Raw genomic sequence first — 14,639 nt, 5'->3', positions numbered from 1 at the left:
GCGGGGGACCGGGGTTCGATTCCCGGCCAGGGCACATAGGAGAAGCGCCCATTTGCTTCTCCACCCCCCCTTCCTCTCTGTCTCTCTCTTCTCCTCCCGCAGCCAAGGCTCCATTGGAGCAAAGATGGCCCGGGCGCTGGGGATGGCTCCTTGGCCTCTGCCCCAGGCGCTAGAGTGGCTCTGGCCGCAGCAGAGCGACGCCCCGGAGGGGCAGAGCATCGCCCCCTGGTGGGCAGAGCGTCGCCCCTGGTGGGCATACCGGGTGGATCCCGGTCGGGCGCATGCGGGAGTCTGTCTGACTGTCTCTCCCCGTTTCCAGCTTCAGAAAAAAAAAATGAGAAATCAATAGAGAAAATCAATAATCCATAAAACTAATTCTTTGAAAAGATAAATAAAATCAGTGAGCATTTAACCAGGAAAACTAAGAAAAAGAAAGAGAAGACACAAATTACTAATATTAAAAATGAAAAAAGGTCAGCACTATAGATCTCCCAAGGACATTAAAAGGATAATAAGGGAATATTATAAACAGATCTATCCATACCCACAAATTTGACAACTCAGATGAGATGGACAAACTCCTTCTGAATAAGCCCATACCTATTTTTTTTTTTTTTTTTTTTTGTAAAGCAGAGCAGAAACTTTATTCTTTGGTCAAGGTTTGGAGAAGGTGAGCTCACACTCTAACAGCACCATCTTCCTGACTGGGAGGAGCCATTGCATTTACAAAACCTATACCTATTAAAGAAATGGAATAAATAATTAATAAGCTTCTAACATAGAAAACACAAGGGCCAAATGGTGAAATCTACCAAACATTTAAAGAAGAAATTGTACCAAGTCTCTAAAATCCCAGTTAAGAGCTAGAATCAGAATAAATACTTATTTTGTGAGGCCAGTATCACTCTAATATCAAAAGCAGACATGGACAATACAAGAAAATGACAGGTCACTATCTCTTATGTATATAGATGCAAACGCCCTCAACAAAATATTAGCAAATTGACTTCAACATTGTATAAGAGGAATTATACATCAGGATCAAATGAGACTTATTCTGACTTTGCAAGGCTGGTTCAACATTTGAAAATCAATTAATGTAGTCCACATCAACAGGTTAAAGACAAAAAAAATTCACATGGTTATATCACTAGATATATACAAAGGATTTGATAAAATTCAATACTAATTCATGAGAAAAGAAATTCTCAGTAAATTAGGAATAGAGGGTAACTTCCTCTACTTGAGAAAGAGTTCCTACAAAAATTCTACCACTAACATCCTACTTAATGAAAAACTTGACACTTTCCCACTGAGATCAGAAGAAAGGTAAGGATGTTACATCTCAATACTTGTCAACATCAGCGTAAAAGTCCTAGCTAAGGTAATAAGACAAGAAAAAGAAATAAAAGGTATGCTGATTGGGGATAAAAGAAATAAAAATGTCTTTGTTTACAGATGATAGGATTATCTATAAATAAGATAAAAAAGAGTTGATAAAAACTCCTAGAACTAATAAGCAATTATAGTGAAGTTGTAGGTTACAAGATTAATATATTCCTATATTCAAACAATGAAAAAGTGGAATTTGAAATTAAAAGCATAATGGCATGAGCACTCCAAAAATGAAATACTTAGGTATAAAGCTAATAAAATATATGCACAATTATATAAGGAAAACTACAAAATTCTGATGAAAAAATTAAAGACTAAATAAGTAGAGAGATATCCCACATTCATGGATAAGAAGACTCAATATTGTCAAGATGTCAGTTCTTCTAAACTTATCCTACAGATTCAATACAATCCCAATCAAAATCTTAGCAAGTCATTATGAGTATATTGACAAAATGATTTTAAATTTTACATGGAGAGGTAAAGATTCAAAATATTCAATTCAATAATGGAGAGCAAAGTTGGAGGAGTTACACTACTTGCTTTCAAGACTAAATAAAGTCACAATCATCAAGACAATGTGGTATTGATGAAAGAACAGATGAATCGATAAATGGAACAAAATAGCCTAGAAATAGACCCCCATAAATATAGTCAACTGATTTTTGATAAAGGACTGAAGACAATACAACAGGCAAAGATTATCAAAATGATCCCATGGTCACTGGCTTGAAGCCCAGTGTCACTGGCTTGAGCCTAAGGTCACTGGCTTAAACAAAGGATCGGCTGGAGCCCTCCTGGTCAAGGCACATATCAGAAGCAATCAATGAACAACTAAGGTGCCACAACTACAAGATGATGCTTCTCATCTCTCTCCCTTCCTGTCCCTCCCTCTCTCCCCCCCCCCCATTAGAAGGAAGGAAGGAAAGAAAGAAGGAAGGAAGGGAGGGAGGAAGGGAAGGAGGGAGGGAGGGAGGGAGGGAGGGAGGGAGGGAGGGAGAGAGGGAGGGAGGGAAGGAAGGAAAGAAAGGAGGGAGGGAGGGAGGGAGGGCGGGAGGAGGGAGGGAGGGAGGGAAGGAAGGAAGGAAGGAAAGGAAGGAAGGAAGGAAGGAAGGAAGGAAGGAAGGAAGGAAGGAAGGAAGGAAGGAGAGAAGGAAGGAGAGAAGGAAGGGAGGGAGGGAGGGAAGGAAGGGAGAGAAGGAAGGGAGGGAGGGAGGGAGGGAGGGAGGGAGGGAGGGAGGAAGAAAGGAAGGAAGGAAGGAAGGAAGGAAGGAAGGAAGGAAGGAAGGAAGGAAGGAAGGAAGGAAGGAAGGAAGGAAGGAAGGAAGGAAGGAAGGAAAGGGAGGAATCAGTTTTAAAAATGAGTCAAAAACCTCAACAGACACCTCAGCAAAGAAAATATAGAGATGGCAAATAAACATATGAAAAGAAGCTACACACCACCTGTCAGCAGGGAATGCAAATTAAAACAATGAGACACCACTACACACACTTATTAGAATGGCCAGACTCCAGAACACTGACAACACAGTAAGCAGCTTAAACTTACCTTAGAGGCAATAGACCAGCGGTTCTCAACCTGTGGGTCGCGACCCCGGCGGGGGTCGAACGACCAAAACACAGGGGTTGCCTAAAGCCATCAGAAATTTAGGTGACCCCTGTGTTTTGGTTGTTTGACCCAAGCCGGGGTCGCGACCCACAGGTTGAGAACCGCTGCAATAGACATTTAGGAGAAGTTTGGAGCAGGGAGTGATATTAGCAGAGCCTCCTGTTGGCAGTGGGGGTGGGATGTAGACGCAGACAGTTCAGGTGTGTGAGGGGAGAGGGGCAGTTTCGCAGATGTTTAGGGGTGAGTGTGGTCAGTTGTCAGCTGTTGAGTGTGGAGTGTGAGAGGGAGGCACTGGAGGTCAAGGCTTGGTGACTGGGTGAGCGGTAGGAAGGAGTCCAGAGGGCAGGGGGGTGAGGAGGTAGGGATGATCGAATGAAATGAATGATGCCTTCTATCTGAGAGGAGGTAAGCATAAGCTGCCTAGGGAACATTTAACTGAAGTTGCCCTGTAGGCAGATAGAAATACTGTTTAAAGACTGCATTGGCCCTGGCAAGTTAGATCAGTATATAGAGAGTTGGCCTAGCGTATGGATATCCTGGGTTCAATCCCTGGTCAGGGCACACATGAGAAGCGACCATCTGCTTCTCTTCCCCTCCCTCTCCCTCTTCTCTCTCTCTATCCCTCTCACAACCAGTGGCTCAATTGGTTTGGGTTGAGCATTGGCTCCGGGCACTGAGGATTGCTCTGTTGATCTGGCATTGGCCCCAGACAAGGGTTGCTGAGTGGATCCCAGTTGGGGCGCATGTGGGAATCTCTCTATCTTCCCTTCTCTAACTTAAAAAAGAAAAAGAAAAATGTCAGCTCCCCCCACATTAGTCTACAAACTCAATGCAAACCCTATCAAAACCCCAGCAAGTGGATCTAAACTCAGAACCAAGAAGAATAAGGGTCTGAGAATCTGTGAGACAACTTACAGAAAGGAGACCCAAGAGGACGGACTCACACCACCAGCGATCTAGACGGTTTCAAAGCCACACAGACTAGCACAGTATGATGCTTGTACAAGAAATAATAACAGTGACATCAATAGAACAGACTGAGCAAAAGAAGACCCATGACATAGAGAACTTAGTATGTAAGAGGAGGAGCATCCATGTTACAGAGAAAAGATGAATTATCTGGCAGACGGTGACAAAAAACATTGCCTCATTACATGAAGATCTTTTCAGTGTTGGGTCCCTATCTCAAATCATCTTAAAAAATAACTCCAGCCTGACCAGGCGGTGGCGCAGTGGATAGAGCGTCGGACTGGGATGCAGAAGACCCGGGTTCAAGACCCCGAGGTCACCAGCTTGAGTGCGGGCTCATCTGGTTTGAGGAAAAACTCACCAGCTTGAACCCAAGGTCGCTGGCTCCAGCAAGGGGTTACTCGGTCTGCTGAAGGCCCGTGGTCAAGGCACATATGAGAAAGCAATCAATGAACAACTAAGGTGTTGCAATGCGCAATGAAAAACTAATGATTGATGCTTCTCATCTCTCTGCATTCCTGTCTGTCTGTCCCTGTCTATCCCTCTCTCTGACTCATTCTCTGTCTCTGTAAAAAATAAATAAATAAATAAAAATTTAAAAAAAAAAGAACTCCAGTCTTAAATGTGAAAGATAAAGCTGTAGAGATAATAGAAGAAAATATAGATGCACACAGACAAGGGTTGCTGAGTGGATCCCAGTTGGGGCGCATGTGGGAATCTCTCTATCTTCCCTTCTCTCACTTAAAAAAGAAAAAGAAAAATGTCAGCTCCCCCCACATTAGTCTACAAACTCAATGCAAACCCTATCAAAATCCCAGCAAAAAACTAATGATTGATGCTTCTCATCACGTGTGTCTGTGATTTATAAAATTCAAAACAGAAACCATAATGGGAAAATTGGTGGATTTGACTACATTCCAAAGAAATACTTCTATTTGATGAAGAGTGTTTCAGACAAAATTATCCAACAGCCCTGGCCAGATAGCTCAGTTGGCTATAGCATCATCCTGAAGTGCAGAGGTTGCTGGTTCAACCCCTGGTCAGGGCACATAAAGGAACAGCTTGATGTTCCTTTCTCTCTCTCTAAAATCAATAAATTTAAAAAACTTGTAAAGATTATCCAATAGGTGGGAAAGTGGGAGAGTACATAGGAAATTCTATGACTAAAAAACTCAACAAAAAAAGCCCAATTAGAAGACTAAATCAGCCTGACCTGTGGTGGTGCAGTGGATAAAGTATCAACCTGGAATGCTGAGGTTGCCGGTTTGAAACCCTGGGCTTGCCTGGTCAAGGCACATATGGGAGTTGATGCTTCCTGCTCCTCCCCCCTTCTCTCTCTCTCTCTCTCTCTCTCTCTCTCTCTCTCTCTCTCTTTCTCTCTCTTCTCTCTAAAATAAATAAATTTTAAAAACTTTTTAAAAGAAGACTGAAACATGGGGAAAAGCTAGGACCATAAGATGGACAGTACAGGATACACTTATGGATGAGCTAACAGCACAGCACACAGTGAGACACCACGTCAACCCTCCGTCCGCTGGGATGAGCAAGACCAGGGTGATGAGAGCCAGGAAGAAGATAACGTGGGATGCCTTGTGCTTTGTTGTGGTGCACATGATAGTCTGGTCATTTTGGAAGCCAATGCCACTAGTGAATCTAAACCCGTGATCACACACTCTCCTGCCCCGGGGAGACACTGTCCCGGGCACAGAGGAAAACATGCACAAGGCTGGTAGGGCCTCCAGTGCCTCAGTTCTTCACAAGAGAGCTCAGGGAGTGGTGTGAGGACCATGTGTCCAGGGGTTCCCGGGCAGCTCACTCAAGTGACTCTCCCGTATACAGCCATCACCACTGCTGGAGCCCTGAAACATGGGCCAAGGAGAAAAAGAAAGAGATCAAATGGAATTTGTGGAATAATATCATGTTTGCAAATTTCTAAAATGCACAAACACAAAAAAATCTATTTTCCTAAATGTGCACATATTTTTTTAAACGTCCAAACAACTAAAGATGGGAAGTCGTAAGGGTATATATTATATTCTCAGGAGAGGCTGCCCAGGTGGAGGGGGAAAAGAGGGTGTAGAGATGGGTATCTAGAGAGCCGGAGTGTGCGAGCAACTTGGTCTCGACGCCCGGGGGTAATGGATCACCTCAGGTAACACCGCCCCCTCCCCAAACACACACAGGTAATCGGTGTCCACCACTTGCACCTGAAGCCTAAGCCTTCATCTCTACCTATCAATCAAAAACTGCAATGTTCTTAATGTTTAAGTAACTGCACCTGCTTCTTTGTTTTCACTGGGTAGGATTTTAAACAGCAATCCTGAGATTTACTCACTGGTTAGGTTAATGTGATGACATTTATTAAATCCAGCTATTCCTGGACTGTGCCAGGGTGAAGTCAAACACATCTATTGACTGAATAATGGGGTATTTAGTGAAGTCAAACACATTTACTGACTGAATAATGGGGTATTTAGTGGCACCCACAGCAGTGTAAGACTCAGCCTTCCTGTTGAATGTGCTGCCACACAGCATTGCTCCCCTGGTGGGAAAACAGGATGGATGAGTGGGGGTTTCTCACTGCTTCATCCTGATCCACCACTTGCAAAAAACAAAACAAAACCCAGGACTCATTGTTTAAAGATATTTGAGAGGCCCTGGCTGGTTGGCTCAGTGGTAGAGCATCAGCCTGAAGTGTAGAAGCCCCAGGTTCGATCCCCGGTCAGGGCATACAAGAGAAGCAACCATCTGCTTCTCTACCGGTACTCCTCCCCCTCTTTTATTCTCTCTTCCCCTCCCTCAGCCATGGTTCAAATGGTTAGAGCAAAATTGGCTCTGGGTACAGAGGATGGTGCCATGGCCTCATGTCAGGTGCTAAAATAGCTTGGTTGCTGAGCAACAGAGCAGCAGACCCAGATTGGCAGAGCATCACCGGGTAGGGGGCTTGCCGAGTGAATGCTGGTCAGGGCACATGCAGGAGTCTGTCTCTGCCTCCCCTCCTCTCACTGAATTAAAAAAAAAAAAGAATTAAGGCTTTCCAGCTGGGCCCTGATGATTTTCCAAGTTGTATAACTTGCAGGGGCCCTTACCATGGGTTCCTGTAGACAAACTCTGCCCTGAAAGCTTTCATCCCCTGGGCCTGGGCCCAGGTCCTGGGGGCTTAACTGTCAGGACTCAGAAAGTACATGCAGGTGGACAAAGGAAAGCAGCCTCATGAAGCTCACCGCCCTTTGTGCCAACCCTGCCCTGTGCTCACCGTGCCTTCCGGGTCCACAAGCAGAAGGTGCTTGGCCTGGCCATCATGCATGCCGGTGAGCACGAAGGAGCCTGGGTTGGTGGTGCTCTTCCGGACCAGGAAGTCCCCGTCACGCTGCAGCAGCCCTTCAGCCTCCTGCCTGCTCATCTCGCCCTGGTACCAGGGCTCGGCTCTCAGCGCCTCCAGCACGCCGGCATCTGGGGGCCAGGGTGACACAGGACTGATGCACTCCACCGATGCAGCCTTGCTCATCACAGGCCCCATGCACTGGTTCCTGAGAGCATCTTCAAACGGTTCTGCTGGCACCATTGGCCAGCACCAGGCGACCGAGGGGTGGGAGGAGCAAACGACAAACAGCACAACGTGAGCAACGGAACATGGAGGCTGCTCTACTACAATGAAGCACTGGCCGTGAACAGAGGCTGACAATATAACGAGATGCATCGCAACAAGCGTTTGAAGGCACAGCCCAAATCTTGGCATGACTCCTTCAGATAAGTCTGCCTTTCCAAGGCAGCTAGGCTCTGTGCCTGTGCCAAGGGTTCAAGCCCGCCCTCTGTCTAGCAGATTAGGATGACCACCTTTCTGCACCCCGCAGGGCCTGCGTGCCACACCCCAACTACTTTCTCTGGAAGGTTGGCTTGGCTCTTTAACAAATATGTTCTCTCCCAAATAAAAACCTGCCAGACCAAAGGAAATGCGCACCGGAAAAGGCAAGTTGCAAGATTTTGATTTTGTGCAAAACCTAAACCCAACCTATCAAATGTTTATTTCAAGATCTTTGTATTGGACAGAGAACAGAGTGGCAACTGTCAGACGGGAAGGGGTTTGGGGCTGGGGGGAAAGGTGAGGGAGTTCAGCAAAGAAAAAAAAGCTCATAGACACGGGGAACAGTGTGGCGATCGTGGAAGGAAAAGGGGATGGGCGAGGTAGGTGTGGGTGAAGGGAGTAAATGGTTATGGAAGGAGACTTGACTTGGGGTGGTGAGCACACAATACAATATATAGATGATGTTTAGGAAATTGTACACCCAAAACCTGTGTTATTTTATTAACCAATGTCACCTTAATAAATTCAATTTGAGGAAAAAAATCTTTGTATGGGTGAATTTTTAAAAGAAAAGAAAACTGACATTTACAGGGTGCCGTTTATGCGACTTGCCCCTGAGTAGGAGCCCTACCTCCCCTTGACCTTCACTCGTTTCCCTGTGGAAAGGATCTTGTGTGAGTGTCTGAGGTTGAGCTTGACCCTGGGCCCTTCAGAACACACCTTTCACTGCAGGGCACCAGTCGGTGGTAAGACTCCTGCCCTAACATCAACATATGCCAGGAGCAAACATCTCAGTGTTTGGTTTTTAAATAAGTACTTGTGCCCTGGCTGGGTAGCTTGGTTGGTTGGAGCATTGTCCTGAAGCACAGAGGTTGCTGGTTTGATCCCCTAGTCAGGGCACATACAGGAACAGATCAATGTTCCTGTCTCTCTCTCTCTCTCTCTCTCTCTCTCTCTCTCTCTCAAATAAATAAATTTAAATAAATAATTGTACAAAAGCTCACTGAAAAAATATGTGGAGTGCTGCATGAAATGTGCTATAACAGATATGACTTAGGGCCATCTGGCACCCCCAAACAACGCAAGCACCACAAGAACTAGAACAGTGTCCTGGGCAGACTGGCATCCTCAAAGCTCAATGGGTTTATTCCTGGTCACACTTCCTACTCTATAAATATTCAACAGAAGCTGCAAAACAAGGCCAATTATTAGTAGAAGATGGGCAGAAGTGAGGTGAATAAATGAAACCGAAATTAGATCATTTTGACACTTTTTAAATCATTTCATTTATATAGTTGGAGTAAAAAAGTTAAAATTATTGATTAAAATTTTACTTTATTTTACCTTATCTTTTTTCTGATTGCCTGGAGTAGCTGAAAATTTGTATCATTTTGTTTCTGCACCGTCACCATCACCATTATCCCATTGTCATCATTGCTATTTATCATAATGATCACCACAACTATCACCATCATCACCATTCAGCTCTAGTGGTTCAAAATAAACAACATAGAGCACTGCCCCTTTTTTTTCATTCTTTTCAATAGATACTATCCTCCCAGAGTCCTTTCCTCTTTTTGTCTTCTCTAATTTGGGGAGCAGGAGTAGAAATGGATGGATGAGAAAATGTTGGATCTGATTCTCATGATTCCCATCCCAAACCCCAGACCGATCTAATTCTCACTGGGTTCTGGGCCCAGGAATCACCTGGTAAACTGACCAAATTGAACAGTAAAACGGTCTGACCACAAGCACAACTACGAAACTGCAGTTGTGAGACATTGTTAAACTTGGAGCAGGGGCCAGAGAGCCGCCACATTGCTCTACGTTGTGGGGAAGTCACTTTGTACCTCCTAGGCTGCTTCTAAATTATTTCAAGTATTTCAAGTAAAGGCATTGGATTAGATGATCTTTAAGGTGCCCTAAGCCCTGGGATTCTACAGTTCCTCTGGTTCCGGTCATTGCTGTCAGTCAGAATGGGAGTCCAGTATCCGGGAAACCAAAGTGGCTGAGGAGAAATAGGCTTTTGTGGTCTTGGTGCCGCCTAACCGTGGACGCACTCAACCCTGTCCTCACTCACACACCATGGAAAGTATTGTCCAGCCAGTGGTAAACTTTCTTAGCCTCTAGGATTCTCTGTTTTCTCTTCTATAAATAAGGATAGTAATAGTAATAACAATACAGTCCCATGTCATTTAATGATAGAGATACTTTCTGAGAAATGTGTCATTAGGTGACTTTATCGTGCAAAGATCATGGAGTGCACCTACGCAAACACTGATGGTACTTTTACACAACTGGCAGCACAGTAGGTTTGTTTACACCAGCACCACCACAAACACACAAGCAATGTGCTGTGCTAGGACATGAAGACACCAAGGACCTTCACTAGTCAACAGGAATTTTTTAGTTGCATTGAAACCTTATGGGGCCACCATCCTAAATGTGGTCTGTTGTTGACCCAAATGTCATTTTGTGGCGCATTGCTGTAATAACATCCACCTGTAGTAATAACATCCACCTGTAATATCTTTGCAAATATTAAATAAAATAAGTGCAGAGCAGATGGTAGAAAGTTGTTAAATATTAACCTCTTCCTTTCTTTAGCCTTTAAATCCTCAAGGAATTTAAAAAAATTGGGGGGATATAGAGCTCTTTGTGAGCTCGGGAGTTTCTTTCAAAATTTCTTTACAGTTTTTTGCTCACCATTGTCATCCCATTAATGAGTTCATGGGTGATTTAATTTTCCCCATATTTATGACACACAGAAAGCCCCTGCTAAATACCTCACTGTGTTGCTATTTAAATAGTTTCCTGTCTCTCTCTTTCTCTTTCCTTATTTTCCATCTGGGCACTTGTTACTGCCTGGTAACTCACAGAGCTTAGTTCAGCTCTCCGAGAACAGGAACGTTGCCTACTCTGTTTTTCTGTACATCCCCAGTGAGCAGAATGGTATTTGACACATGCTAAGTGTTCAGTGGAATGGGGGAGAGACTTGAAGTGGTAGAGAAAGAGAGAGGATGAGAGAAAAATGAAAGAGAAGGCAAACACTGCACGCATATGAGAAGGGCTTGTTGCAATTTCTGGGTCGTGTGTTGGTCTTGCCCAAGAGACCGAGGGCTTTATGAGGACAGCGGCCGTGCCATTGCACCTGGACATCTTTGCAACTGAGACAGCACTTAACAGTCAATTAATTATTAAGTGAATAAAGAAATGAGTGTGTTTCCTTATGTAGACTGTTGGTCTCGATATGTGCACATCTTCAAGAGCTAAGCCAATGTCCCAAAGAGAGGAGAGTCGCTGTGCCTCTGGGCAACAGAAAGGGATGTGGTCAAAAAGCACAGGCTGGCTGACATTAAAAGTCCTGAAAAGCCCGATCATAACCCAGAAAAGCACTGCTAATCATCACCATCAATCAGAACCCAACCAGCACAAAGTTCAGTAACTGCACAGACTTCCAGTAAAAGGCCATGTGGAAAGTAAGCTCAGAAGCAAAGGAAACCGAGGGCGAATAGAAACCCACTCATGTCAAAGAGGTCCTTCCCGGGGCTGCCCTCTGTGCTGCCCCCCACAGACGGCCCGGCCTGTGGTGGGAGCTGCTGGGTGTTCACATAGGTGGGGGCTTCTCCTGTGGGCGCCACGTGCGCTTTCCCTTCCGACGTGCTGTAGGTGTCCGTGGACCCTGCAACAACAAACGAGCCCTGTTTCCTCCTCTGATGGGAATGCTGTTGGTGCATTTGTGATTGAGCCCCCCCAGTTTTCCAGGAAAGGCCCTTCAGGCTGACTGTAAGGACATTCTTCTTGTAGCCCCCTACCCCCCGTGGTTTAAATCTTCTCTTCTGACCCTGTCACATGCACTACTGCGTTCTGGCTAAGACACATCTACACCCTCATGTCAAAGTGCGACCATTAGTCCATGGCAGTGGAGACCCGTGTGGTCAGCGATTCACCACGACTCTGGGCCCGTGACTGTGTGGGTACCACTATTCTATACACCGGAAACTAATATAAAATAATATTGGATGTCAACTGTTATTGAACAACATAATGTTTTTTAAATTGTTGTCATTCGATCTCAGCACAAATAGCTACGCTAAGGGAAAAGTTTTGTTGTTAAATTAATAAATGGTTAAATTTATAGACATAGAAGCTTAAATTGGATCTTAATTCATTCGTCACCGCGTCTCCTTCAGACCCTGTAGAGTTAGTAGAGCCCTAGAGCTATCGAAGGAGTTATGGAAGTGTCTGAGGAAGGGGAACATTTAAAATTAATTTAAAACTTTAATACACAAAAGATACATGTGTATGCGCACACGTGTGCACAGAACTGTCTATGGAATGAAGACTCATGTTGGCAGTTAGCTGTCAGTCATTTCTAATTTTTTTTTTAATTTTTCTGAAGTGAGAAGCAAGGAGGCAGAGACAGACTCCCGCATGCTCCTGACCAGGATCCACCCAGCAAGCCCACTAGGAGGCAATGCTCCTTTGCAACCGGAGTCATTCTAGAGCCTGAGGCGGAAGCCATGGAACCATCCTCAGTGCCCAGGCCAACTCTGCTCCAATGGAGCCTTGGCTGCAGGAGGGGAAAACAGAGTCAGAGAGAAAGAAGATGGGGAAGTGTAGAGAAGCAGATGAGTGCTTCTCCTGTGTGCCCTGGCCAGGAATCGAACCTGGGACTTCCACACACCAGGCTGATGGTCTACCACTGAGCCAACCAGCCAGGGCCTCTAAATTATTTTTAATGTGGGGTGTAGGTGCATGCTCATGGATTTGATAAGATGTGGAAGTGTCCTCTAAATGTACTCAGGGCCGTGCGGGATGTGTCCTGGTGCATCTCTGCCTATGGTAGATGTCACTCTCCTCCTCTTGCAGTTGACCCTGGAGAGTGGGTAGTGGAAGAGGAAAGCTATACTGGTTCCTGTGAGGACCACTGGGGCTCAGCCCTATGGAGCTTAGGGACGGCATGATACACCCTTCCAAGTCTGCCAACCAACTCCCACTGAGATGGGTGGAGGTCACTTCCTCAGACCTCTGGCCAGAAGAAAGGTGCCTGGGCACCTGAGAACAGTCAGCGTTGAAGGACACACACTCATCCTGGTATGTCATCTGTCTAGGAGTTGTCAGCGGACGTGCAGCACCCCCACTTCCTCACTTTGTGTATTTCTATGATCTGGTCAGGAATCTACAGCCCCACCATCCACAGGGTTTTCAGTGGATTTTCCTGCCATTCCACAGGGGATAAACTAACACCGGGGAGACACCACTTTTTTTGCGTGACAGTGAGAGTCAGAGAGAGGGACAGACAGGAAGGGAAAGGGATGAGAAGCATCAATTTTTCGTTGCGGGATCTTAGTTGTTCATTGATTGCTTTCTCACATATGCCTTGACTGGGGGGCTCCAGCAGACCGAGTGATCCCTTGATCGAGCCAGCGACCTTAGGCTCAAGCTGGTGAGCCTTGCTCAAACCAGATGAGCTCGCACTCAAGCTGGCGACCTCAGGGTCTCGAACCTGGGTCCTCCACATCCCAGTCTGATGCTCTATCCACTGTGCCACCGCCTGGTCAGGCTCATTTTTTTTTAACACAAATGTTCAAACCAACTTTATCTGTAATGCTCACAAATTGGAAACAAATATCAATCAACAACTAAATGCAGTGTAGGCTACTCATACAATGGAATACTAGTCACCAACAAAAAGGAAAAATAACTGCTGATGCACATAGCCACAGGAGTGAATCTAAAACTAACTTTTTCCGAGTGAAAATAAGTCAGATAAAAAAGAATGCATACATAGAACTACATGTATATGAAGTTCTAGAAAATGCAAACTGATGTAGATAAACATACAAAGCAACACAATGGTTTCTTAAGGATGGAGGTGGAGCAAGGGAGACCGGGAAGCGACACATGACTTTCGTATTTTATGTTTCTTGTCCTTGTTACCTTGCTTCTCACCTTGCCTGACAGGTGCTTGCTGCCAGTCCTCACCAAACGGGTCTCCTAAGTGTCTTCCCTGGTAATAAGTTTGCTCTTTTCCTGAAAACTATAGATACAAAGAGGAAAAATGATGCTCATCTTGTTTTCCCATCTCCAAAAGCCACAGTGCGGTAGCAGGCACATCAATGACCAGGTGGCTGCGTCCCCAATTACACATGACTTCCCCGTCATGCCCCACAGCTGACATTAAGATTTAGGAAGTAAGTTTGTGTGGGTGAGAGGAAGAGACCGCATCTTAACAAAACTGCACATTCGCCCCTTTATTCTCACCCCCCCTCCTCACATGTGAGCATGAATTGAGCTCCCTGGACGCAGCAGAAGTATCTATGTGCCAGAATACACTGGTCACCTGACACACCTGGGCAAGTCCACCTGGGGATTCCTTCTTAGTGTCAGAGCTGCTGACATTTGATTTCAATGCTATTTTGACACTATTATTAGTGTGGTTATTATTCACGCCAGGTAGATGACATCAAAAGAACTCTCAACACAAAATAAAAATATCATAACACTAGAAAACAATTGCCTCATTAGAATTTGGAGTTAGAGGGAAACCCAGGAAAATGACTAAAATAGAAAAACTCATAAAGTTCCTACCACTTCAAAGGCCTGTGTCCACTGTCTTTTCAGAGTACCCAAAGCACCCAAAGACAAGTTGAACATGTATTGAGCCCTGTCTTTCCTCATTCATTAAGATTGCAGTATAATGAAATTTGCCCTAACGTAGAGAAGGGACCTCCAGATCCTACCTCAGGAATCACAATACAGTCCAAAGTATTTGACTAAGCACCTTGTAATGTTAAAAACAAAGCCTTAGCTTTCCCTACTTGTCTGCTCTATGAAATCCATGGGGAAAACATTTGC

At 45.0% G+C, this 14,639-nt stretch overlaps 1 protein-coding gene and 1 non-coding gene across 3 annotated transcripts in view; one reads left to right on the top strand and one right to left on the bottom strand.

The window, feature by feature from the left end:
* Nucleotides 1-14,639, bottom strand: part of SHC3 (SHC adaptor protein 3) — a 138,658-nt gene that overhangs the window by 9,788 nt on the left and 114,231 nt on the right. Inside the window, exons 9-11 of one of the 2 annotated variants that reach the window (XM_066368451.1) lie at nucleotides 13,734-13,821; nucleotides 11,302-11,460; nucleotides 7,230-7,528 (exon numbers count right to left, since the gene is read on the bottom strand). In XM_066368451.1, the coding sequence (XP_066224548.1) occupies nucleotides 7,230-7,528; nucleotides 11,302-11,460; nucleotides 13,734-13,821 (546 nt within the window). The remainder of the gene's footprint in view (nucleotides 1-7,229; nucleotides 7,529-11,301; nucleotides 11,461-13,733; nucleotides 13,822-14,639) is intronic. The other variant, XM_066368452.1, reaches the window with a different exon arrangement.
* Nucleotides 6,628-6,703, top strand: TRNAF-GAA (transfer RNA phenylalanine (anticodon GAA)). Its single transcript has one exon. It is a non-coding gene; the product is annotated as a tRNA-Phe (tRNA).

The sequence above is a fragment of the Saccopteryx leptura genome, chromosome 2 (genome assembly GCF_036850995.1).
Source record: "Saccopteryx leptura isolate mSacLep1 chromosome 2, mSacLep1_pri_phased_curated, whole genome shotgun sequence".
NCBI classification, from domain to species: domain Eukaryota; kingdom Metazoa; phylum Chordata; class Mammalia; order Chiroptera; family Emballonuridae; genus Saccopteryx; species Saccopteryx leptura.
Note: the sequence above shows the minus strand (reverse complement) of the source record. Positions and strands in the feature narration are given on the sequence as shown.